This window comes from Pongo abelii, chromosome 17 (genome assembly GCF_028885655.2).
Source record: "Pongo abelii isolate AG06213 chromosome 17, NHGRI_mPonAbe1-v2.0_pri, whole genome shotgun sequence".
Classification (NCBI taxonomy): Eukaryota; Metazoa; Chordata; class Mammalia; order Primates; family Hominidae; genus Pongo; species Pongo abelii.
Genome location: NC_072002.2, coordinates 24,345,514 through 24,373,015, shown reverse-complemented (window position 1 = coordinate 24,373,015; position 27,502 = coordinate 24,345,514). Strand labels below are relative to the sequence as shown.

The following is a 27,502-nucleotide window of genomic DNA, read 5'->3' as shown; positions in this document are numbered from 1 at the left end:
CATATGATTGGTTCTTGTTTTATATCCACCTTGCCACACTGTGCCTTTTTAGTGAAGGGTATTTCACTCATTTACATATAAAGTTAGTGTTGATATTTGTGGATTTGATTCTGATGTTGTGTTGTTAGCCAACTGTTATGCTGGCTTGCTTTATAGTGTCAGTGGTCTGTGTATTTAAGTGCATTTTTGTACTAGCTGGTGGTGGTCTTTCTATATTTAGTGCTCCTTTCAAGATCTCTTGTAAGGCAGGTCTGGTGATAACAAACTCCCTCAACTTTTGCTTGTCTGAAAAGGATCTTATTTCTCCTTCAGTTAGGAAGTTTACTTTGGCTGGATATGAAATTCTTGGTTAAAGGATTTTTTTCTTTAAGAATGTCAAATATAGGCCCCCAATCTCTTCTGGCTTGCAGGGTTTCAGCTAAGAGGTCTACTGTTAGCCTGATGGGGTTCCCTTTGTAGGTGACCTGCCCTTTCTCTCTTGCTGCCTTTAACATTCTTTCTTTCATTTGGACCTTTGAAAATCTGATGATTTTATGTCTTGGGGGATGGTATTCTTGTGTAAAATCTTGCAGGAGTTCTCTGTATTTCCTGAATTTGTTTGATTCTCTAGCAAGTTTGGGGAAGTTTTCATGGACAATATGCTGAAATACGTTTTCCAAGTTGTTGGCTTTCTCTCCGTCCCTTTCAGGAATGCCAATGATAAATAGACTTGGCCTCTTTATATAGTCCCATACTTTTCAGAGGTTTCGTTCATATCTTTTGGTTGTTTTTATAATTTTTTGTCTGATTGCCTCATTTCAGAGAGCCAGTCTTCAAAAGCTCTGAAATTCCTTTCTCAGCTAGATTTATTCTCCTGTTAATACTTGCAATTGCATTGTGAAATTCTTGTATTGTGTTACTCAACTCCGTCAGGCCTCTTAGTGGTGGTGTTTTTTTTTTGTATGGTGGCCATTTCATCCTTCAGCTCCTGTATTATTCTATTGTGATTCTCGGTTTCCTTGCATTAGGTTTTGCCAGCTTCCTGAATCTCAACGGTCCTCATTCCTGCCCACAGTCTGAATTCTATTTCTATCATGTCAGCCAGCTCAGTCTGGGTAAGAACTCTTCTTGGAGAACTGTTGTGGTCATTTGGAGGGCGTATGACACTCTGGCCACTTGAGTTACCAGAGTTCTTGCGTTGGTTCTTTCTCATCTCTGCATGTGGGTGTTCCTTTAACTTCAGTGTAGACTGAGTACAGTCAATAGACTTCTTTTCTGGATGTTTTCACAGAACTGACACTTTATTCGGGTCTTGATTTGAAGCTGACTTCTGATCTTTGGTTTCAGAGGGGAGTATGTTAGCAAGGTACTTTTGGTGTTGAGGTTCTAGGGTGTGATCCAGTAGGTGGCGCTTAGGAATATTGGTCAGTTGGTAAACTCTTGCTCGCTTGTGTGGCCCCTCTATGTTGAACCACACTTGCAGCCCTGTTCCTTCCCAGTACTCTGAAAGCATGTGTTCCTCTCCCCCTTGAGTGCTGGCTGTAGATTGTGGCTTGGCACTCCTGGGCTGCCCACCGCAGCTCTGGGGCGATCTCAGTGTTTATGTTCCTTCCCCAACTTGGAGGCACAGAGAAAGGGACCTTAGCAGTGGTTGTGGCCAAGGGTCTTTCGCGTTGTCTCCCGGGGGCTCCACCCAGAGAGAGGCAGGTCAGCATTCACTCAGCGCAATCAGCCCAGGTTGGAGGGTCTGTGCTGTGGGACCAAGCCGGGGGTTCCCTGTCTGGTAGTGAGCAGAGGGGAGCGTGTGGGGCCCATGGGAGATGGACTGGCCTCCTCTCCTTGGGTCAACTGCAGCTTATTGGAGGTGTGGATCAAGGACATAGGGTCTTTGCTCCTTCACTAGTCCAAGGGTAGCAAAGGCAGTTCCACTGCAGAGGCAGTGGCAGAGAGGCTTTCAGTTGCCCCTGGAGGCTGCGTCAAGGGAGTTGCCGAGCTGCCACTGGCTCCATAGGTCTGGCGAGGGGTGGCTAGAGGTCCAGGCCTGAAGGACCTGCCAGGTGAGGAGTTTCGGGAATGGACATCCATGTAACAGTGTGGCCACCACTTTCTGTAGGGCTGCTGCAGTATGCTGGGGGCCTGCTCCAGTCCCTAGTCACCTTGGATTTTTCAGCACCTGGAGGTATGAAGTTTACAAAACCAAAGATGGTGGCCTGCCCCTCCCACTGGGAGCTCTGTCCCAGGGAGGTATGAAGCTGTTGACGGCCTGAATGCATCTGTAGGAGGTAGCTGGAGAGACCTCGGTTGACAGGTCCCGCTGAGTGAGGAGAAGCAGTATTGGGGCCACTTTTCTTTTTTCCTTTTTTTTGAGACAGAGTCTCACTCTGCCACCCAGGCTGGAGTGCAGTGGCACAATCTGGGCTCACTGCAACCTCTGCCTCCCGGGTTCAAGCTGTTCTCCTGCCTCAGCCTCCCGAGTAGCTGGGACTACAGGTGCACGCCACCACGCCTGGCTAACTTTTTGTACTTTTAGTCAAGAGGCCGTTTCACCATGCTGGCCAGGCTGATCTCCACCTGCTGACCTCATGATCTGCCCACCTCAGCCTCCCAAAGTGCTGGGATTACAGGCGTAAGCAATTGTGCCTGTTTTTAGAAAACAGCACTACGTTTTTTTCAAAAACCAGTCTGTGCATCGTTCTGTTGAGAAGCTGCGCTGTGTGCTGCACTGCGCTGTGCTGTGCTGTGCTGTGCTGTGCTGGGGGTCTGCTTCCATCCCCGATCTCCTTGTTCACTCCTGAGCCCGAAGGCTGGAAGGGCTAAGTTGCCCAAATAGAAGAGATGGTGGCCTGCCGCACTCCCTGGGAGCTCCATCTCAAGGAGGTTTGGGACTTCTGTCAGCCAGAGAACACTGGCAAGGGTGGCTGGACACCCCAGTTGAAAGCTCCCACCCAGTGAAGAGGAACGGGATCAGGGACCCACTTGAAAAAGCAGTCTGGCCACATTTTCGTAGAGCAGCCCCCAGCTGACCCTTTTAAGCGGGTCCCTGATCCCGGTGTTTTCCACCTGACAGAGATCTGAAACCTCCCCAGGATGAACCTCCAAGAAGGAGAGGCGGGCCACCATCTTTGCTGTTGGGGCAACTTAGCCATTGCATCCTGCAGGCTTTAGAGGGTTCAAGCCGATCAGGGGTGGCAGCGCCAGCCTAGCCCAGCCACACGCCATCCTCACTGAGCGGGACCTCCCAACTGGAGTCTCCAGGCACTCTTGCCAGTGCTCTCCAGCTGACAGAGGTTTGAGGCCTCCCTGCGACAGAGCTCCTAGTGGGAGGGGCAACCTGCCATCTTTGCAGTTTTGGTGGCTTGGCGGATCCAGCTTTCTGGCTTGGAAGTGAACCCCGTGACCAGGAATGGGAGCGTACCCCCAGCACAGCACAGCTGCTCGATGAAAATATGGCCAGACTGCCTATTTTTTTTTTAAGCATTGAGAGATGGACTGGCCTCCTCTTTTTGGGTCAACTGCAGCCTGCTGGAGGTGTGGATAAGGCAGGTAGGGTCTTTGCTGCTTCATTAGTCCAAAGGTAGCAAGGGTAGTTCCACTGTAGAGGCAGTGGCAGAGAGGCTTTCAGTTGCTCCTGGAGGCTCTGTTCAGGGCGTTGCAGGGCTGCTACTGGCTTGGTATCTCTGGTGGGAGATTGCTGGAAGCCCAGGCCCAGAGGACCAGCCCCCTGAAAAGATACGGTAACGGGCATCCACGTAACACTCTGGAGACTTTCCTGTAGGGCTGCTGCGGTATGCTGGGGGCCCGATCCTGTCCCTAGCCAGCTCGGATCTTCCAGTACCTAGAGGTAACACGAGTGAAGGCTGTGAAACAGCAAAGATGGCGGCCTGCCCCTCCCTCCAAGAGGTCTGTCCCTGGGAGGTATGGACCTGTTGGTGGCCCAAACACACCTGTAGGAGGTGGCTGGAGACCCCAGTTGGGAGGCCCTGCCCCGTGAGGAGGAACAAGATCGGGGCCCCCTTTAAAAGGCAGTCTGGCCTCGTTTTTGTAGACCAGCTGCGCTGTGCTAAGGGTCCACGCTTCAGCCCCCAGTCACCTAGAACACTCCAAATCCCACAAGCTGGAATGGCTAAGCCACCCAAATGGCAAAGGTAGCGGCCTGCCTCTGCCTCTGGGAGCTTCCTCCCAGGGAGGTTGGAAACCTCTGTTGGCCGGCAGACACTGGCAGGGGTAGTTGAAGACCCCTGCCAGGAGGTCTCACACATTAAGGAGGAACAGGATCGGCAGCCCACTTTAAAAAAGCAGTCTGGGCTGGGCACGGTGGCTCACCCCTGTAATCCCACCACTTTGGGAGGCCGAGGCGGGCGGATCGCTTGAGATCAGGAGTTCGAGGCCAGCTGGGCAACATGGTGAGAACCCGTCTCTACTAAAACTCCAAAAATTAGCTGGGCATGCTGGCCTATGCCTGTAGTCCCAGCTGCTAGGAAGGCTGAGGCTGGAGAATTGCTTGAACCCAGGAGGCGGAGGTTGCGGTGAGCCAAGATTGTGCCACTGCACTCCAGCCTGGGAAGCAGAAGGAGATTCTATCTCAAAACACACACACACACACACACACACACCCCAAAAAAAGTCTGGCCCCATTTTCATAAAGCAAGTGTGCTGTGCTGGGGGTCTGCTCCAGTCTCCAGATGCCTCTGACTCTCCAAAGACTGAAGGCGGAAATGGCTAAGTTATCCCAACAGCAAAGATGGCGGCCTGATCCTCCTCCTGGAAAGTCCCACAGAGTGAGGTTTAAGATGTCTGCCGGCCAAGGAATACCAGTGGAAGTGGCTGGAGACCCCGGTTGGGAGGTCCCAGAAAGTCAGGAGAAACAGGATCCAGGACACTCTTAAGAAAGAAGCCTGGCCATGTTTTCATGGAAGAGCTGTGCCATGCTGTGCTGTGCTGTGCTGGGGGACCACTTCTGCCCCAGGTTGGCCTGCACTCTCTGAAGGCCGAAGGCTGGAATGGCTAAGTTGCCCAAATGGCAAAGATGTGGCCTGCCCCTCCTTCTGGGAGGTCCCACAGAGCAAGGTTTAAGATGTCTGTCGGCCAAGGAACACTGGTGCGGGTGGCTGGAGACCCCATTTGGGAGGTCCTACAAAGGGAAGAGAAAGGGGATCCAAGACACGCTTAAGAAAGCAGCCTGGCCCTGTGATGAGAAACGGGATCCAGGACACATTTAAGAAAGCAGCCTGGCCAAGTTTTCGTAGAACAGCTCTGCTGTGCTGTGCTGTGCTAGAGGAACACTTCTGCCGCAGGTTGGTCTGCACACTCTGAAGGCCAAAGGCTGGAATGGCTAAGCCACCCAAATGGCAAAGATGGCCTGCCTCTCTCTCCGGGAGCCCCATCCTAGGGAGGAGTCAAATCTGTGTTAGCTGGAGACCACTGGCAAGAGTAGCTGAAGACCCCAGTTGAGAGCTCCCTCCCAGTGAAGAGAAACAGAAACAGGGACCTGCTTACAAAAGCAGTCTGGCCTCGTTTCACAGGGCAGCTGTGATGTGCTGGGGGACCCCATCCACACCCACCTCTCTATAGGCTTAAAAAAAGCAGCCTGGCCATGTATTTGCAAAACAGCCCCTTGTTGACTTTTTTTAGTGGGTCCCCAGTCACGGTATTCTCTGGCCAACAGAGATCTGAAACCTTTCTGAACATACCAGAAGGAGAAATGGGCTGACATCTTTGTTGTTTGGGCAGCTTAGCCATTGCATTTTTTCGAGCTTTGGAGAGTCCAAGCCCACGTGGTGGGGGGTGGTGGCAGAGCAGTGGGACCTCCCAAAAGGAGAGGCAGGCCAACATCTTTGCCATTTGGGCGACTTAGCCATTCCAGCCTTTGGTCTTCAGAGAGTGCAGGCCAACCTGGGGCAGAAGTGGTCCCCCAGCACAGCACAGCACAGCACAGCACGACACAGCTGTTCTAAAAAAACATGGTGCAATCTTGGCTCACCGCAACCTCCGCCTCCTGGGTTCAAGCAATTCTCCAGCCTCAGCCTTCCGAGCAGCTGGGACTACAGGCATAGGCCAGCATGCCCAGCTAATTTTTGGAGTTTTAGTAGAGACGGGTTCTCACCATGTTGCCCAGCTGGCCTTGAACTCCTGATCTCAAGCGATCCGCCCGCCTCGGCCTCCCAAAGTGGTGGGATTACAGGGGTGAGCCACCGTGCCCAGCCCAGACTGCTTTTTTAAAGTGGGCTGCCGATCCTGTTCCTCCTTAATGTGTGAGACCTCCTGGCAGGGGTCTTCAACTACCCCTGCCAGTGTCTGCCGGCCAACAGAGGTTTCCAACCTCCCTGGGAGGAAGCTCCCAGAGGCAGAGGCAGGCCGCTACCTTTGCCATTTGGGTGGCTTAGCCATTCCAGCTTGTGGGATTTGGAGTGTTCTAGGTGACTGGGGGCTGAAGCGTGGACCCTTAGCACAGCGCAGCTGGTCTACAAAAACGAGGCCAGACTGCCTTTTAAAGGGGGCCCCGATCTTGTTCCTCCTCACGGGGCAGGGCCTCCCAACTGGGGTCTCCAGCCACCTCCTACAGGTGTGTTTGGGCCACCAACAGGTCCATACCTCCCAGGGACAGACCTCTTGGAGGGAGGGGCAGGCCGCCATCTTTGCTGTTTCACAGCCTTCACTCGTGTTACCTCTAGGTACTGGAAGATCCGAGCTGGCTAGGGACAGGATCGGGCCCCCAGCATACCGCAGCAGCCCTACAGGAAAGTCTCCAGAGTGTTACGTGGATGCCCGTTACCGTATCTTTTCAGGGGGCTGGTCCTCTGGGCCTGGGCTTCCAGCAATCTCCCACCAGAGATACCAAGCCAGTAGCAGCCCTGCAACGCCCTGAACAGAGCCTCCAGGAGCAACTGAAAGCCTCTCTGCCACTGCCTCTACAGTGGAACTACCCTTGCTACCTTTGGACTAATGAAGCAGCAAAGACCCTACCTGCCTTATCCACACCTCCAGCAGGCTGCAGTTGACCCAAAAAGAGGAGGCCAGTCCATCTCTCAATGCTTAAAAAAAAAATAGGCAGTCTGGCCATATTTTCATCGAGCAGCTGTGCTGTGCTGGGGGTACGCTCCCATTCCTGGTCACGGGGTTCACTTCCAAGCCAGAAAGCTGGATCCGCCAAGCCACCAAAACTGCAAAGATGGCAGGTTGCCCCTCCCACTAGGAGCTCTGTCGCAGGGAGGCCTCAAACCTCTGTCAGCTGGAGAGCACTGGCAAGAGTGCCTGGAGACTCCAGTTGGGAGGTCCCGCTCAGTGAGGATGGCGTGTGGCTGGGCTAGGCTGGCGCTGCCACCCCTGATCGGCTTGAACCCTCTAAAGCCTGCAGGATGCAATGGCTAAGTTGCCCCAACAGCAAAGATGGTGGCCCGCCTCTCCTTCTTGGAGGTTCATCCTGGGGAGGTTTCAGATCTCTGTCAGGTGGAAAACACCGGGATCAGGGACCCGCTTAAAAGGGTCAGCTGGGGGCTGCTCTACGAAAATGTGGCCAGACTGCTTTTTCAAGTGGGTCCCTGATCCCGTTCCTCTTCACTGGGTGGGAGCTTTCAACTGGGGTGTCCAGCCACCCTTGCCAGTGTTCTCTGGCTGACAGAAGTCCCAAACCTCCTTGAGATGGAGCTCCCAGGGAGTGCGGCAGGCCACCATCTCTTCTATTTGGGCAACTTAGCCCTTCCAGCCTTCGGGCTCAGGAGTGAACAAGGAGATCGGGGATGGAAGCAGACCCCCAGCACAGCACAGCACAGCACAGCACAGCGCAGTGCAGCACACAGCGCAGCTTCTCAACAGAACGATGCACAGACTGGTTTTTGAAAAAAACGTAGTGCTGTTTTCTAAAAACAGGCACAATTGCTTACGCCTGTAATCCCAGCACTTTGGGAGGCTGAGGTGGGCAGATCATGAGGTCAGCAGGTGGAGATCAGCCTGGCCAGCATGGTGAAACGGCCTCTTGACTAAAAGTACAAAAAGTTAGCCAGGCGTGGTGGCGTGCACCTGTAGTCCCAGCTACTCGGGAGGCTGAGGCAGGAGAACAGCTTGAACCCGGGAGGCAGAGGTTGCAGTGAGCCCAGATTGTGCCACTGCACTCCAGCCTGGGTGGCAGAGTGAGACTCTGTCTCAAAAAAAAGGAAAAAAGAAAAGTGGCCCCAATACTGCTTCTCCTCACTCAGCGGGACCTGTCAACCGAGGTCTCTCCAGCTACCTCCTACAGATGCATTCAGGCCGTCAACAGCTTCATACCTCCCTGGGACAGAGCTCCCAGTGGGAGGGGCAGGCCACCATCTTTGGTTTTGTAAACTTCATACCTCCAGGTGCTGAAAAATCCAAGGTGACTAGGGACTGGAGCAGGCCCCCAGCATACTGCAGCAGCCCTACAGAAAGTGGTGGCCACACTGTTACATGGATGTCCATTCCCGAAACTCCTCACCTGGCAGGTCCTTCAGGCCTGGACCTCTAGCCACCCCTCGCCAGACCTATGGAGCCAGTGGCAGCTCGGCAACTCCCTTGACGCAGCCTCCAGGGGCAACTGAAAGCCTCTCTGCCACTGCCTCTGCAGTGGAACTGCCTTTGCTACCCTTGGACTAGTGAAGGAGCAAAGACCCTATGTCCTTGATCCACACCTCCAATAAGCTGCAGTTGACCCAAGGAGAGGAGGCCAGTCCATCTCCCATGGGCCCCACACGCTCCCCTCTGCTCACTACCAGACAGGGAACCCCCGGCTTGGTCCCACAGCACAGACCCTCCAACCTGGGCTGATTGCGCTGAGTGAATGCTGACCTGCCTCTCTCTGGGTGGAGCCCCCGGGAGACAACGCGAAAGACCCTTGGCCACAACCACTGCTAAGGTCCCTTTCTCTGTGCCTCCAAGTTGGGGAAGGAACATAAACACTGAGATCGCCCCAGAGCTGCGGTGGGCAGCCCAGGAGTGCCAAGCCACAATCTACAGCCAGCACTCAAGGGGGAGAGGAACACATGCTTTCAGAGTACTGGGAAGGAACAGGGCTGCAAGTGTGGTTCAACATAGAGGGGCCACACAAGCGAGCAAGAGTTTACCAACTGACCAATATTCCTAAGCGCCACCTACTGGATCACACCCTAGAACCTCAACACCAAAAGTACCTTGCTAACATACTCCCCTCTGAAACCAAAGATCAGAAGTCAGCTTCAAATCAAGACCCGAATAAAGTGTCAGTTCTGTGAAAACATCCAGAAAAGAAGTCTATTGACTGTACTCAGTCTACACTGAAGTTAAAGGAACACCCACATGCAGAGATGAGAAAGAACCAACGCAAGAACTCTGGTAACTCAAGTGGCCAGAGTGTCATACGCCCTCCAAATGACCACAACAGTTCTCCAAGAAGAGTTCTTACCCAGACTGAGCTGGCTGACATGATAGAAATAGAATTCAGACTGTGGGCAGGAATGAGGACCGTTGAGATTCAGGAAGCTGGCAAAACCTAATGCAAGGAAACCGAGAATCACAATAGAATAATACAGGAGCTGAAGGATGAAATGGCCACCATACAAAAAAAAAACACCACCACTAAGAGGCCTGACGGAGTTGAGTAACACAATACAAGAATTTCACAAAGTCTATAGCTCCCAGTGTGAGTGACACAGAAGACAGGTGATTTCTGCATTTCCAGCTGAGGTACTGGGTGCATCTCATGGGGTAGTGCTGGATAGTGGGTGCAGGATAGTGGGTGCAGTGCACCATGCGTGAGCCAAAGCAGGGCGAGGCATCGCCTCACCCGGGAAGTGCAAGGGGTCAGGGAATTCCCTTTCCTAGTCAAAGAAAGGGGTGACAGACAGCACCTTGAAAATCGGGTCACTCCCACCCTAATACTGCGCTTGTCCAACGGGCTTAACAAACGGCATACCAGGAGATTATATCCCGCACCTGGCTCGGAGGGTCCTACACCCATGGAGCCTTGCTCATTGCTAGCACAGCAGTCTGAGATCAAGCTGCAAGGCGGCAGCGAGGCTGGGGGAGGGGTGCCCGCCATTGCTCAGTCTTGAGTAGGTAAACAAAGCAGCCGGGAAGCTCGAACTGGGTGGACCCCACCACAACTCAAGGAGGCCTGCCTGCCTCTGTAGGCTCCACCTCTGGGGGCAGGGCACAGACAAACAAAAGAGAGCAATAACCTCTGCAGTCTTAAATGTCCCTGTCTGACAGCTTTGAAGAGAGAAGTGGTTTTCCCAGCACGCAGCTTGAGATTTGAGATCTGAGAACGGGTAGACTGCCTCCTCAAGTGGGTCCCTGACCCCCTAGTAGCCTAACTGGGAGGAACCTTGCAGTAGGGGCAGACTGACACCTCACATGGCCGGGTACTCCTGAGACAAAACCTCCAGAGGAACGATCAGGCAGCAGCATTTGCGGTTCACCAATATCTGCCGTTGTGCAGCCACCGCTGCTGATACCCAGGCAAACAGGGTCTGGAGTGGACCTCCAGTAAACTCCAACAGACCTGCAGCTGAGGGTCCTGACTGTTAGAAGGAAAACTAACAAACAGAAAGGACATCCACACCAAAAACCCATCTGTACGTCACCATCATCAAAGACCAAAGGTAGATAAAACCACAAAGATGGGGAAAAAACAGAGCAGAAAAAACAGAAACTCTAAAAATCAGAGCGCCTCTCCTCCTCCAAAGGAACACAGCTCCTCACCAGCAACGGAACAAAGCTGGACACAAAATGACTTTGATGAGTTGAGAGAGGAAGGCTTCAGAAGATCAAACTACTCTGAGCTAAAGGAGGAAGTTCGAACCAATGGTAAAGAAGTTAAAAACTTTGAAAAAAAAATTAGACGAATGGATAACTAGAATAACCAATGCAGAGAAGTCTTTAAAGGACCTGATGGAGCTGAAAACCAAGGCATAAGAACTACATGACGAATGCACAAGCCTCAGTAACCGATGCGACCAACTGGAAGAAAGAGTATCAGCAATGGAAGACGAAATGAATGAAATGAAGCGTGAAGAGAAGTATAGAGAAAAAAAAATAAAAAGAAACGAACAAAACCTCCAAGAAATATGGGACTATGTGAAAAGACCAAATCTACGTCTAATCGGTGTACCTGAAAGTGACGGGCAGAATGGAACCAAGTTGGAAAACACTCTGCAGGATATCATCCCGGAGAACTTCCCCAATCTAGCAAGGCAGGCCAACATTCAAATTTGGGAAATACAGAGAACACCACAAAGATACTCCTCAAGAAGAGCAACTCCAAGACACATAATTGTCAGAGTCACCAAAGTTGAAATGAAGGAAAAAATGTTAAGGGCAGCCAGAGAGAAAGGTCGGATTACCCACAAAGGGAAGCCCATCAGACTAACAGCTGATCTCTTGGCAGAAACTCTCCAAGCCAGAAGAGAGTGGGGACCAATATTCAACATTCTTTTTTTTTTTTGAGATGGAGTCTTGCTCTGTCGCCCAGGCTGAAGTGCAGTGGCGCGGTCTCCGCTCACTGCAAGCTCCGCCTACCGGGTTCACACCATTCTCCTAGCTCAGCCTCCCAAGTAGCTGGGAATACAGGTGCCTGCCACCACGTCCAGCTCATTTTTTTTGTATTTTTACTAGAGACGGGGTTTCACCGTGTTAGTCAGGATGGTCTCGATCTCCTGACCTCGTGATCCACCCTCCTCAGCCTCCCAAAGTGCTGGGATTACAGGCGTGAGCCACCGTGCCCAGCTTTGGCATTCTTAAAGAAAAGAATTTTCAACCCAGAATTTCATATCCAGCCAAACTACGTTTCATAAGTGAAGGAGAAATAAAATCCTTTACAGACAAGCAAATGCTGAGAGATTTTATCACCACGAGGGCTGCCCTACAAGAGCTCCTGAAGGAAGCACTAAACATGGAAAGGAACAACTGGTACCAGCCACTGCAAAAACATGCCAAATTGTAAAGACCGTCAAGGCTAGGAAGAAACTGCATCAACTAACGAGCAAAATAACCAGCTAACATCATAATGACAGGATCAAATTCACACATAACAATACTAACCTTAAATGTAAATGGACTAAATGCTCCAATTAAAAGGCACAGACTGGCAAATTGGATAAAGAGTCAAGACCCATCAGTGTGCTGAATTCAGGAAACCCATCTCATGTGCAGAGACACACATAGGCTCAAAATAAAGGGATGGAGGAAGATCTACAAAGCAAATGGAAAACAAAAAAAGGCAGGGGTTGCAATCCTAGTCTCTGATAAAACAGACTTTAAACGAACAAAGATCAAAAGAGACAAAGAAGGCCGTTACATAATGGTAAAGGGATCAATTCAACAAGAAGAACTAACTATCCTAAATATGTATGCACCCAATACAGGAGCACCCAGATTCATAAAGCAAGTCCTTAGTGACCTACAAAGAGACTTAGACTCCCACACAATAATAATGGGAGACTTTAACACCCCACAGTCAACATTAGACAGATCAACGAGACAGAAAGTTAACAAGGATACCCAGGAATTGAACTCAGCTCTGCACCAAGTGGACCTAATAGACATCTACAGAACTCTCCACCCCAAATCAACAGAATATACATTCTTTTCAGCACCACACCACACCACACCTATTCCAAAATTGACAACATAGTTGGAAGTAAAACACTCCTCAGCAAATGTAAAAGAACAGAAATTATAACAAACTGTCTCTCTGACCACAGTGCAATCAAACTAGAACTCAGGATTAAGAAACTCACTCAAAACCGCTCAACTACATGGAAACTGAACAATCTGCTCCTGAATGACTACTGGGTACATAATGAAATGAAGACAGAAATAAAGATGTTCTTTGAATCCAATGAGAACAAAGACACAACATACCAGAATCTCTGGGACACATTTAAAGCAGTGTGTAGAGGGAAATTTATAGCACTAAATGCCCACAAGAGAAAGCAGGAAACATCTAAAATTGACACCCTAACATCACAATTAAAAGAACTAGAGAAGCAAGAGCAAACACATTCAAAAGCTAGCAGAAGGCAAGAAATAACTAAGATCAGAGCAGAAATGAAGGACATAGAGACACAAAAAACCCTTCAAAAAATCAATGAATCCAGGAGCTGGTTTTTTGAAAAGATCAACAAAATTGATAGACCGCTAGCAAGACTAATAAAGAAGAAAAGAGAGAAGAATCAAATAGACGCAATAAAAAAATGATAAAGGGGATATCATCGCCGATCCCACAGAAATACAAACTACCATCAGAGAATACTATAAACACCTCGCCGCAAATAAACTAGAAAATCTAGAAGAAATGGATAAATTCCTCAACACATACACTCTCCCAAGACTAAACCAGGAAGAAGTTGAATCTCTGAGTAGACCAATAACAGGCTCTGAAATTGAGGCAATAATTAATAGCTTACCAACCAAAAAAAGTCCAGGACCAGATGGATTCACAGCCGAATTCTATCAGAGGTACAAGGAGGAGCTGGTACCATTCTTTCTGAAACTATTCCAATGAGGCCAGCATCATCCTGATACCAAAGCCTGGTAGAGACACAACAAAAAAAGAGAATTTTAGACCAATATCCTTGATGAAGATTGATGCAAAAATCCTCAGTAAAATACTGGCAAACCTAATCCAGCAACATATCAAAAAGTTTATCCACCATGATCAAGTGGGCTTCATCCCTGGGATGCAAGGCTGGTTCAATATACGAATATCAATAAACATAATCCAGCATATAAACAGAACCAAAGACAAAAACCACATGATTATCTCAATAGATGCAGAAAAGGCCTTTGACAAAATTCAACACCCCTTCATGCTAAAAACTTTCAAGAAATTAGGTATTGAAGGGACATATCTCAAAATAATAAGAGCTATCTATGACAAACCCACAGCCAATATCATACTGAATGGGCAAAAACTGGAAGCATTCCCTTTGAAAACTGGCACGAGAGGGATGCCCTCTCTCACCATTCCTATTCAACATAGTGTTGGAAGTTCTGGCCAGGGAAATCAGGCAGGAGAAGGAAATAAAGAGCATTAAATTAGGAAAGAGGAAGTCAAATTGTCCCTGTTTGCAGATGACATGATTGTATATCTAGAAAACCCCATTGTCTCAGCCCAAAATCTCCTTAAGCTGATAAGCAACTTCAGCAAAGTCTCAGGATACAAAATCAATGTGCAAAAATCACAAGCATTCTTATACACCAATAACAGACAAACAGAGAGCCAAATCATGAGTGAACTCCCATTCACAATTGCTTCAAAGAGAATAAAATACCTAGGAATACAACTTACAAGGGATGTGAAGGACCTCTTCAAGGAGAACTACAAACCACTGCTCAACGAAATAAAAGAGGATACAAACAAATGGAAGAACATTCCATGCTCATGGGTAGGAAGAATCAATATCATGAAAATGGCCATACTGCCCAAGGTAATTTATAGATTCAATGCCATCCCCATCAAGCTACCAATGACTTTCTTCACAGAATTGGAAAAAACTACCTTAAAGTTCATATGGAACCAAAAAAGAGCCCGCATTGCCAAGTCAATCCTAAGCCAAAGGAACAAAGCTGGAGGCATCACACCACCTGACTTCAAACTATACTACAAGGATACAGTAATCAAAACAGCATGGTACTGGTACCAAAACAGAGATATAGACCAATGGAACAGAACAGAGCCCTCAGAAATAATGCCGCATATCTACAACTATTTGATCTTTGACAAACCTGAGAAAAACAAGAAATGGGGAAAGGATTCCCTACTTAATAAATGGTGCTGGGAAAACTGGCTAGCCATATGTAGAAAGCTGAAACTGGATCCCTTGCTTACACCTTATACAAAAATTAATTCAAGATGGATTAAAGACTTAAATGTTAGACCTAAAAACCATAAAAACCCTAGAAGAAAACCTAGGCAATACCATTCAGGACATAGGCATGGACAAGGACTTCATGACTAAAACACCAAAAGCAAGGCAACAAAAGCCAAAATTGACAAATGGGATCTTAATTAAACTAAAGAGCTTCTGCACAGCAAAAGAAATCACCATCAGAATGAACAGACAACCTACAGAATGGGAGAAAATTTTTGCAATCTACTCATCTGACAAAGGGCTAATATCCAGAATCTACAAAGAACTCAAACAAATTTACAAGAAAAAAACAAACAACCCCATCAAAAAGTGGGCGAAGGATATGAACAGACACTTCTTAAAAGAAGACATTTATGCAGCCAAAAAACACATGAAAAAATGCTCATCATCACTGGCCATCAGAGAAATGCATATCAAAACCACAGTGAGATACCATCTCACGCCACTTAGAATGGCGATCATTAAAAAGTCAGGAAACAACAGGTGCTGGAGAGGATGTGGAGAAATAGGAACACTTTTATACTGTTGGTGGGACTGCGAACTAGTTCAACCATTGTGGAAGTCAGTGTGGCGATTCCTCAGGGATCTAGAACTAGAAATACCATTTGACCCAGCCATCCCATTACTGGGTATATACCCAAAGGATTATGAATCATGCTGCTATAAAGACACATGCACACGTATGTTTATTGTGGCACTATTCACAATAGCAAAGACTTGGAACAAACCCAAATGTCCAACAATGCTAGACTGGATTAAGAAAATGTGGCACATATACACCAGAGAATACTATGCAGCCATAAAAAAGGATGAGTTCATGTCCTTTGTAGGGACATGGATGAAGTTGGAAACCATCATTCTCAGCAAACTATCGCGAGGACAAAAAACCAAACACCGCATGTTCTCACTCATAGGTGGGAATTGAACAATGAGAACACTTGGACACAGGAAGGGGAACATCACACACTGGGGCCTGTTGTGGGGTGGGGGTAGGGGGGAGGGATAGCATTAGGAGATATACCTAATGTAAATGACGAGTTAATGGGTGCAGCACACCAACATGGCGCATGTATACATATGTAACAAACCTGCACATTGTGCACATGTATCCTAAAACTTAAAGTATAATAATAAAAAAAAAAGGAAAAACAGATGAGAAAGGCAGGGACTATAGTTATGTCAACAGGGACAAACACTGCAGTTTTAGTCAAATACGTGCCATCTTGGTAGTAGATTTTGACAGGTAAATTCTAAATTATTTTCTTCTTGATAAGTAAATGTGATGCTTAATGACATGGCAGCTGTTAGTATCTTACGCCATTTATTAAAGGTCTACTAAATCCTTTCAAGGCATGTGAACCAGTGCTCCTGAGGAAAGCAGTGACATACATGCTTTCTCCTGATGTCTCCAAGTATGTAAAATTAATTAAAGCTATTCCTGAACAATATAAAGGAAGTTCCCTCAGCAAGATAAATCTTCCCAATCTTTTGCCCAGGAGAGAATGTGGATTACAGAAAAATAGTGGGTGTGAGTAAAGTGGGAAATTATTTGGGTAATGAGAATATATTTTTTTCTTTGGGGCAAGAAAGCAAATCATGAAAACAAGACTGGAATACAGAAATATGGTACTAATATATATGGTAAATTCTTGAGAAAAGAGGCTGATAAAACAAAATTTTAAAACACAGAACAATAAAGAATACAAGATTTAGAACAAAGTTTATGAAAAAAGTGTAAAAAAAAACCATTCTTGTTCAGAATATATAAAGAACTCTTACAAATCAACAACAAAAAGGCAATCAATTAAAACATGGTCAAAGGATAACGACCAGGTTTTTCATCTAAGAACATAGACAATGGCCAGTAACCATATGAAAGGACGGTCAAAATCAAAGGGAAAGGCAAATCAAAACCACAATGAGGTACCACTTCACACCACTAGAATGCCTATAATAAAAAAGATGAAAAATAAATACTGGAAAAGATGTGGACAAATTGGAACCCTCATACACTGCTGGTGGAAATGTAAAATTGTACAGCTGTGTTGAATAACAGCCTGACAGTTCCTTGAGATTAAACACAGTTACCATTTGACCTCGATTCCCACTTGAGTATTTACCCAAGAGGAACATATGTCCACATATGTGTCCACAGTACATTATTCGTAACAGTTAAAACCTGGAAACAATCCAAATATCCATCAACTGTTAAATAAAATGTGGTATTTCTCTGCAATAGAAAATTAATTGCAAATAAGAGGAAATAAACTACTGATACATGCTGTACGATATAGATGAGCCTTGAAAACATTATGCTAAGTGAAATAACCCAGACACAAAAAGCCGATGTTTTATTATTTCACTTATATAACATACCCAGCATAGGTAAATTCATAGAGACAGAAAGTAGAATACAGGTTACTAGGGATGAAGGAAGGATTATGGGAAGATATTTAATGGGTACAGAGTTTCTATTAGGGATGATGAAAAAATTCTAGAAATGGATAATACTGATTGTTGTATGACATTGTGAATGTATTTAATGCCACTGAACTATGGAGTTAAAAATTGTTAAAATGCTAAATTTTATGTTATGTATATTTCACCAGAACTTTCAAAAAGAATTGACAAAGTTTAGAGCATTTTAAACAGAATACAAGATTTGAACTAAAAAATTCAAGAAAAAACTACATTTAAAAATTATTTTAAATTAAATATCAACTTAACCTTCTCCCCCAAATCAATTAATCTTATAATTATATTAACAACATAAAAACCATATGATTATGTATTAGATGCAGAAAAAGCATTTGAGAAAACTGAACATTTTTCATTAAAGAAAAAATCTCAGCAAACTGGAGATAAAAGAGAATTTCCTCGACATGTCAAAGGGCATCTTTAAAAAACCTAATGCTAACATTCTATGTAATGATGAAAGACTGAATACTTTCCCCTAAGATCGAGAAGGCATGTCAGCTCTTACCACTTCTATTCAACACTGTACTGCAAATTCGAGCCACTGTAATCACTTTTTAAAAGGGAGTTGGGAGAGGGAAGAAAGGAAGGAAGGAAGGAAGGAAGAAAAAAAGGAAGAAAGAAGGGAGGAAGGAAGAAATGGAGGAAAACAAAAGGCATCTAGACTGAAAAGAAATAGGTAAAACTATCTTTATTCACAGACATAATCATCTATGTGGAAAACCAAGTGAAACCAATTATGTTACTGGCACCAATGATCAATATATAAAACATAACAATTATGTTACTGGCACCAAAGATCAATATCCTGATTGCAGGATACATGATCAATATATAAAAATCAATTGTAATTCTATATGTTAGAAATAAACTGCTAGGAATTGAAATTTTTAAAATAATACTATTTATAACAGCATTAAAATATAAAATTCTTGGGAATATATCTGACACTATGCAAAATATCTGTACGATGATAACTAAAAAGTATCATTTGAGAAAAATCAAAGAAGATCTAAGAAAATACCTTATTCACGAGTTGAGAGACTCATCATTGTTAAGATGTTCATTCTTTCTCATGACATAACGCAATCACAGTCCAAATCCAAGCAGGTATTTTGTAGAAATTGACAATTGACTTTAAGACTTTCATGGCATGTAGATGACACAGAAATGCTCAGTAACTCTGAAAAAAACAAAAGAATAAATTTAGAGGAAAAATACAACCCAGTTTGAAGAATTATTACAAAGCTACAAAAATCGTAACGGTGTGATTTTGGCATAAAGATAAAGAGATCAATAGAACAGAAAAGAGTCCAGAAACCAAGTATACATAAAACACATATACACACACACACACGTGCGCGCGCACACACACACACACACTCTCTGTCTCTCTTAAAATGACTGGTCAAGTGACTGCTTATGAACTGTAACTGCTTGATACATGAGTCTAGCATCTCTTGGCCTTAAATCACTACCATAACCTTGAGAAGTTGATGATACCTTTGTTTTCTGAGAACAGTTTCAGTGGGCAAGCTGACAGTTCCATAGAGAGGAAACAAGTGTAGAGCCAGAAAAAAAGGGGATACATACAGACTTCTTAAGACTTTTTTTAAAGCTATGGAAGATGATAAACTAATGAGGCATAAATACACTTTTCGTTATGTTTACGTTTTCACATCTTTCAGTAATGTGTATAAGAAAACGTATTTAATGTGGTATTTGTTAACCAAGCAACCCATTCACTATTTATATTTATTTCAGAAATCCATGATTTAAATTTAATTCATAATTTTTGGCAACATACCTTCATCTACTTCTGCAGTTATGTTTTCTTGTATACCTGCTGCATCTGAAACAGTCAAATATTATTAATAATGTTTAAGTTAAACAAGAGACATTATCATGTAGCCCTATAGTATGTCAAGGAGGGTTGATCAACACTAACTTGAAAATCTGAAATCCAAAATGCTGTACAATTTGAAACTTTTTGAGCACACGCATGATACCACAACGGGAAAGGTCCACACCTGACCTCATGTGACAGGCTGTGGTGGAAACAGTTAAAACTTTGTTACATGCAAAACATTTTTGCAAAACACTGTACAGGCCAGATGTGACGACTCACGCCTGTAACCCCAGCACTTTGGGAGGCTGAGGCAAGTGGATCGCCTGAGGTCAGGAGTTCAAGACCAGCCTGGCCAACATGGTGAAACCATCTCTACTAAAAATACAAAAATTAGCCTGGTGTGGCTGCACGCACCCATAGTCCCAGCTACTTTGGAGGCTGGGGCAGGAGGATTGCTTGAACCTGGGAGGCAGAGGTTGCAGTGAGCTGAGATCACACCACTTCACTCCAGTCTGGGCGACAGATCAAGACTCTGTGCCCCACTGCACCCCCCAACCTCGGGCAAAAAAAAAAAAAAGTAAAACATTGTGTAGAATTATCTTCAGGCTATATGCATAAGGTATATATGAAACACAAATGTATTTCATGTTTACTCTTGGGTACCATCCCTAAGGTATTTCATTAGGTGTATACAAATATTCCAAAATCTGAAAAAATCCACTTTTGGTCCTCCCAAACATTTTGGACAAGGGATATTCTAGAAAAATAAAATTCCTTTTCAGTGTGACAGAAAATAAGAGATTGACTTATTGAACTTGAACTTACCAAAATTTTCTGAAGCTGCTCAATTTTGTCCACTCGGTTTTTCATTCTAATTTTTAACATGGCATTTCCTATTTTAAGCCTAAAATATATATTTTAAAATAATTATTCTCAGACATAATTTTTTTTTTAAATCATATAAATTCTGAACAAACACCTGAAGGAATAATTATATAAATTCTGAGACATTTGAAAAGTAGAAAATTGAGAAACTGTTGTTATTTTTCTACCTTTGTTTTGTGGATGATGTGTAAAATTAAAAATAATGTGGAAAATTTATGCATTTCAAAATAGCCTAAAGCTGAAATTTTTCCTTGGCTTCACACAGACATCCTTATTATCTTAACGGATGCAATTCTCCTACTACACTACTCATTTGCTTTATAAATACTCAAGATATTTTGTATGTTGCTTTAAATTGTACTTTTGCATGTGGTCTGGCATCTCCTCAGCACATCTTAGAGTCTCTGTGTGTTGATCCCGCATTTCTTGCAACTAAAACAAAGAATTAAAAACAACCTTTAGGTGTGGAAATAACCCAAATGCCCATCAACAGGTGAATGAATGAACAAAATATGGTTATATATAAAATACTGTTTTTAGACTATCACAATCTATTTTATCAAAAAATGATAATCTAGGACAAATCGACCTATTACCTTTTTTTTTTTTTTTTTTTTGAGACAGAGTCTCGCTCTGTCACCCAGGCTGGAGTGCAGTGGCACCATCTCGGCTCACTGCAAGCTCCGCCTCCCGGGTTCACACCATTCTGCCTCAGCCTCCCGAGTAGCTGGGACTACAGGCGCCTGCCACCACGCCTGGCTAATTTTTCGTGTTTTTAGTAGAGACGGGGTTTCACCGTGTTAGCCAGGATGATCTCGATCTCCTGACCTCGTGATCCGCCCATCTCGGCCTCCCAAAGCGTTGGGATTACAGGCGTGAGCCACCGCGCCCGGCCCCTATTACCTGTTTTTTAACTAAATTTTACTGGAATGCAGCCACACCCCTTCAGTCTGCATACTGTTTACGGCTACTTTTGTGCTGTAACTGTAGTGTTGAGTTGTTGCAACAGGGATCTTATGGCTCACAAAGTCTCAAATAATACTACTTGGCCCTTTACAGAAAAGTTTACTGCCTATGCTCTAGGATTAAAACACAATATTTTTCTTTTTTAATTTATATTTTATCAGATACTCAAATTTACAAAATTGGTAAAATGGGGAAACATAGGAAATTATAGTAAGCATTTATATTTTTCAATTCCAAACACCACTATATCAACTATAATTTCATTTCTTTTTTGTCTGTATGCATTTAATTTTTGTTGTAGCAAGAAAACTTGCACTTTTTTTTTTCTTTTTTTTTTGAGACGGAGTCTTGCTCTATGGCCCAGGCTGGAGTGCAATGGCACGATCTCGGCTCACTGCAACCTCCGCCTCCCGGGTTCAAGGGATTCTCCTGTCTCAGCCTCCTGAGTAGCTTGGGATTACAGGCGCCCGCCAACACACCCGGCTAATTTTTGTATTTTTAGTAGAGATGGGGTTTCACCATGTTGGTCAGGCTGGTCTCGAACTCCTGACCTCGTGATACACCCGCCTCGGCCTCCCAAAGTGCTGGGATTACAGGCGTGAGCCATCGCGCCCGGCCGCACTTTTTTTTTTAAGACGGAGTCTTGCTCAGCCACCCAGGCTGGAGTGCAGTGGCACCATCTTGGCTCACTGCAACCTCCACCCCCGAGGTTCAAGCGATTCTCCTGCCTCAGCCTCCTGAGTAGCTGGGACTACAGGTGTGCACCACCACCATGCCCAGCTAATTTTTGTATCTTTTTTAGTAGAGATGGGGTTTCACCATGTTGGCCAGGATGGTCTCAAACTCCTGACCTCAGGTGATCCACCCACTTCAGCCTCCCAAAGTGCTTGGATTACAGGCGTGAGCCACCGTGCCCGACCCATTTTTAACATTTAAAACTAAGCATCATCTTTCCTTTCCAGAGAAACCACAAGAAAATTTTAAAATAAACAGAAAAATAATTAAAATAGATAGATTATCCTATTGAGTGGCAGGGCTCGTGTCATCATTAGGAGAGAATTTATTTAAAAGTGTCATCTTAAAATGCAGAGATGTCCATTGACATGCCAAAGGAGAAGCCATGTTGTCAAAATGCCCACTTGACCCACCCAAACATCTCAAACCTACCCTTTGCTGACCTTCTATAACCCCATTTGTAAAGTTTTTTGTTTTTGTTTTAAACAAGAGAAAGTAGACACATACATGTTGGCAAATGCTAACTGTCCATAGTCACATGACTATGACTATAGCCCGATATAAAGTCAGAGTAAGGATTTTCCTCAAAATACTAATTTATTCTGCAGAATGGCCTTTCTGTACCAGTTAACTAGAAACCCATGAAATAAGTCAGCACAAGTCTTTATTCACACAGAAAAGTAGAGATTAAAAAAAGAAAATTTTCTGAAACATTCCATTAGACATTATCCTCTGAATTAATCTGGCTTGTCTCCACGTGGCAATGAAAGAAATCACTAAAAATATACTGTAAAAAGAAAAAAGAATTCTCTAATCTTCTGTGAGAAATGATGTGTAATTCTCAACTTTCATAAGGGGAAATAATGTAAGAAAAATATTTATAATTATAAAACATGGCAGAGATTGAGAAATGGGTGTATTATAAAGATAATCAAATTTTAATAAAATTAATTATAATGAAAATACAAAAGAAAGCTCTCCACTGAAACTAGTGTCCTGAAACACTTGATATTATTTAACCAGCTACAGAGTAACTGTTGACATGCTAAGTTTCATACATACTTGACTTCTGATCTGGCCTAATTTCTTCTTTGAACTTCGCGTCTCATCTTCTAAATTAACACGACTTTGTGATGAAATCTCTAGCATAGCTTCTGACAGCAATTGTTTGTTCAGGGCATCATCCACTTCTCGTTGAAGCTGTCTCACGACTACCTGGTAAGATGTTATTTTTGTTACTGATTTTACATATCACCTTATTATTAAATTTTGTTAATAATATTTAACTCTAATATATACACTTTGAAAAATACCACCACACACTGATTCTTCTTCTCCTCCTCATGTGAACACCCTCCTGTTTATTACTGAATCCAGTTAAGGATAAAGAAGGTGTTATCTTTGTCCCAAACTGGTGCTGTGTTACTCATACAACACATTCAGCGCACTGATGAATGTGCAATGCTTAAAAACCTTCTGAGGTCTCAAAAAATACAGGTATGTGGGTGGGACTGGTGGCAGTGAATTTTACACTGCAATGTTTTCCCTCTTTTTTATAAGCAGCAGCTCAAAGCAACCTCAGAGTTCCTCACATATTCAGTCACCAGCTCAAATCCTTCCAATAGATTTCCATCTCAGAAGAAAACTACATTCCAATGGCCTTAGAGGCTCTAGTTAACCTGGCTTCCACTTCCCTCACTGACCCCAGCTGCTATGTCTCTCTTCCCTACCCCCACCGTTCCTACCACCCCTCATTAGTCTAAAATGAGGATCCAATGTGAAACTAACAAATCACAGACAGCTAAGCTGATCTTTGTACTGGACAACCTTATATCCAAATGAGAGTCATTGAGCCTTGAAATAAAAATTATGACCATATTTTTGACTGAAAAATTGAAAGTAAGTTATAAATGCCAGAGGGAAGATTAAATCAAATATGGTTGGGCTAACATTTACCACATTTTCCCCATATTATAATGTAAGAAAGATGTCTTTAAAGAATGGAACGGTTGTATCAATATATAATTTGAGACTGACTTATTTTCAGATTTAAGTCAAATTGACGTGAATAAAAATAAAATTATACCAACGAAGATACTTTAAAAGCTATTGAGGAAGAATAATTTTAAAATAGGAAATACACTTTAGTTCATCTGGGAAATCTGGAATTAACTGTCAAAGAATTCTAATTAATTGAATCTATTTCAAAATAACACTTTAGGTATGAATATTTCTTTGTATCTGCTTTATCATAATCCTAAAATGTGGCAACATACAGACATTAAAATTATTTCAGCAGTGTAAGACTACATTATAAATGTTAGTCTATATTAACATTTTGTAACTGAAACGTTTAAAATTTCCTAAGTGTCACATTGTCTTTACTCAAAGGAAAGCATCTCCTAGCTCTAACTTTTATTTGCTGGAAACAAATTCCGTTCTAAGGTGATATAGCAGAACTGTTTATCATGTATATATTTTGATATTCAACTAGATTCAGTGTTTAGCCATAACCAAATATACTTTAAATTTTACTTCAGGAAGTTTGAAAAATACTTATTTTTCTTGATACTTACTTCTCTTTCTTCTTTCTCTTTTTCATATTGGCATTGTCTTTCTTTTAAAAGAGTGCATTCCTTCATCAACACCTTATTGTTCTCTTCTAGCTTTCTACACTCAGCTTGAAGTTTTTCTATAGTATCTTCACATTTGACTTGGATATTAATTATTGTTTTTTCCTGATTGTCAGCTTTCTTGTGAGCATCATTACATTGCTGTTGATACAACAGATTTTGGCTTTGTAGTTGAAATAGTCCATCCTCTACAGATTGCTGCTTTCTCACGTATTTTTCCAAAATAGGTTGGTCATTTTGGTACATGTGTTCAATGTCCTTCAATCGACACTGTGTTCGGCTTAGGACTCCTTGCATGTGTTCTATATCCAACGTCTTTTCTTTGAGAGCCTCTCTTTCATAACGGAGCTCAGTTTCTAGGCCACTGGATGTACTCTCAGCTTCAGAAAGTTGCTGAGAAAGAATCTGAATGTGAGAATTAGTATTTTCTTGTAAATGACACCATTCATTCACTGTGCTCTGGAAACCAAGCTGTAGGTCTCTTTTTGATGACTGACATTGATCATGATCACATAGGGCTGCAGCCAGTCTACAACGGTATGATTCCATTTCTGTTTCCAGTCTTGGCGTGCTTTGTTTTTCCTTCTCTAGCTCAAAATTGAGCATTGTATTCTCATCCATCAGAACATTAAGCTCTTTACTATACCGGGTTATCGTTTTTGTTAATGTTTCCTCATTCAACTTTAGAGTCTTTTCAAGGTCTTCATTGTTTTCCTTTATAATTTCAATATCTTTGAAATATTTATTTTCAGTTTCCTGGTTCTGATGTTTTATTGTGTCTATTTCCAGCCTGAGTCTGGCAATTTCATCCCGCATCAAGTGATTTTCCTGCCATGGGTCTCTTTCTTTCTCATGAGTATGAGAATTCTAAATAAAACAAAGAAAACTTTCAACTAGCAACCAATAAAATGACATATTATGATTTCTTCTGAAACTAAATAAGTAATAACCTGTACATTTATACAATGAAAGAGTTGCTATCTGGATATCCAACTGGAAAAAAAAAGTTGAATCAAAACCTCAAACCTTTTAGAGCATAAATTCTCAAAAGTTCAAAAACGTATTTGAAGACAATGAATCTATGAAAGCAAAAAAAAAAAGAAACCACTAGAAATTCTTTAAGAATCTGATTTTTTTTAAAAAAAGGCTTTTACTGAATTTCAACAAACCCAAAAACATAAATGATTAATAACTATGATTACATTTAGAAACTGGGTTTACACACTAACATCTAACCTTTACTTTCCCTATAGTAAGAGCCTTAGCTCTGCAGATATCTGGACAGATAAAATTTTCCAAATTCCTTAAGTTTCTTTTTCCTGTGAATATTTTAGATAATTCTACTTTTCTTACATTTTTAGAGTCAGTTTTAACAATGACATGTATTGATAAATGACAGATCTAGGCATTGTACTAAGCACTTTTGTATGCATACATCAATAAATTCATTTAGTTATCACAATTCTGCAGGGAAAGGTTAAAAATAGAAGCAAGCTGCTGGATTTTTCCTAGGTCCTCTAACTCTGCTTCTAGTGCTCCTCCACCAGATCACAGTTACTTCCATGGGGGTAGATATACAAATACAATAGAAACCTTTTCTTTCAAAACACCAAAGAAGATAAAATTTATAAAGCTCTTCTTAGGAAATCTTGAGATTATATACTATTATGATAACTTTTATTTCCTTTTCACAATGTTTGAAACCATAATTAATGCAAAACAGGGAAAACTACACCGAACTATGTCACTAGGAACAAATTACTTACCAACAAAATATCACTAAGTATATATATTATGGGATATCATTGTTTTCCAAACGTCTTTGAGCTGAAATAAAATATAACTTTGAGGCCAAGATTTATAATAAATAATTGTAGCTATAAGTATCATTTATTTTTAGACGAAATAAAATTTGTGGTTTGTTTTAGAACTAAGTCAAAGGGATATTCTAAGTAATATTAATTAAATAAAATTAGAAATGTAAAATTTTACCAAACATTAATTTACCTGATTTGAGTTACTTCTTACAGTCTTCAATGCCACTTCCAATGATTTGAGAGTCAGTTTAAGTTGTTTTTTCACTTCAGTTTGTGTCCTATACTGCTCTTCCATTATTTTTAACTCTTCTGTATCCTTTTCATACAACTCTTCAGCCTTTATTCTTTCTTCTTCTTGTTGTTGTAAGATGAATCTGTAGTTAAATATACTTATCTTAAAATCCTTTAAAAACAAAACACTCATATGCTGGTTTATTATCCTAATAAAGTGCCCATGTTCTTGAATATTTTTTCTTTCTAGTTTTCATGTTAATTTCTCACTTCGATGTCTTCCAAAGAAGACATATAAATTGAAAGGTAGTAAGGAATGAACATCCTGCTAATTGATTAGCTTCTGTTACTAGTAATTCTAGTAAATATTATGGAAAAGGATGTTGAAAATTATTAGGTAAAGTTACAAGTTAAAAATTACCTTTTCTTCACACAGTAATAATTACTCCTCAGTCAGGATGAATCATTTAGAGTTAGCTAATTTTAAAAAAAGTTATTTTTTATAAACAAGTTGATACCTTCACCAGAAATAAATTTTCATCTTCATAAAATACTGCAGGTATCCCTAAAGATGATTTACATTGTAAGATAGCACCTTCAGATGCCTTCTTGCAATGTGTATCTCCAGATGACAATAATCCAAGACTAAGCTAAGGAATCTAAGATGTTACCCCATACCTTTTATGTTTCTTTTTCTGCTAACACTTTTGACTTATTCTGTTGATTACTATGTATTTTACAAACAATTTTAAAATCCATTCTCAAACAAGACAAGATCTAATATCTAAACAATAAAGAATAATATCTGCCTTCTGCATAGAAGTTTGAATTAATTTAAACTCTGTAGCAGAGACAGATGTTCACTAAGCTAATCAGTAATCACTTTCCATTTTACTTTTCATTCGCTGCATATTAAGAGTAAAACTGGGCCAGGCGCGGTTGCTCACACTGTAATCCCAGAACTTTGGGAGGCCAAAGCCAGCAGATAACTTGTGGTCAGGAGTTTGAGACCAGTCTGGCCAAAATGGCAAAGCCTCATCTCTACTTAAAAAAAAAAGAAATTAGAAAGGC

The 27,502-nt window shown here is 42.9% G+C and overlaps 1 protein-coding gene across 10 annotated transcripts in view; it reads right to left on the bottom strand.

Annotated features, from left to right (window-relative positions):
* The window catches only part of LOC112129950 (ankyrin repeat domain-containing protein 62-like), a 118,156-nt gene that overhangs the window by 58,831 nt on the left and 31,823 nt on the right, over positions 1-27,502 (bottom strand). For 8 of the 10 annotated variants that reach the window (XR_010137552.1, XR_010137554.1, XR_010137555.1 and 5 more), the window contains exons 12-19: positions 26,391-26,574; positions 24,327-25,250; positions 22,813-22,965; positions 20,411-20,481; positions 19,990-20,068; positions 19,123-19,167; positions 18,340-18,498; positions 13,374-13,497 (exon numbers count right to left, since the gene is read on the bottom strand). Coding sequence is in view for 1 of the 10 variants with exons in the window: in XM_054537625.2 (XP_054393600.2) it covers positions 22,774-22,965; positions 24,327-25,250; positions 26,391-26,574 (1,300 nt within the window). In the remaining 9 variants the exon portion in view is untranslated. Of the gene's footprint in view, positions 1-13,373; positions 13,498-18,339; positions 18,499-19,122; positions 19,168-19,989; positions 20,069-20,410; positions 20,482-22,758; positions 22,966-24,326; positions 25,251-26,390; positions 26,575-27,502 lie in introns of those variants that run through there. The other 2 variants (XR_008515812.2, XM_054537625.2) reach the window with 2 other exon arrangements.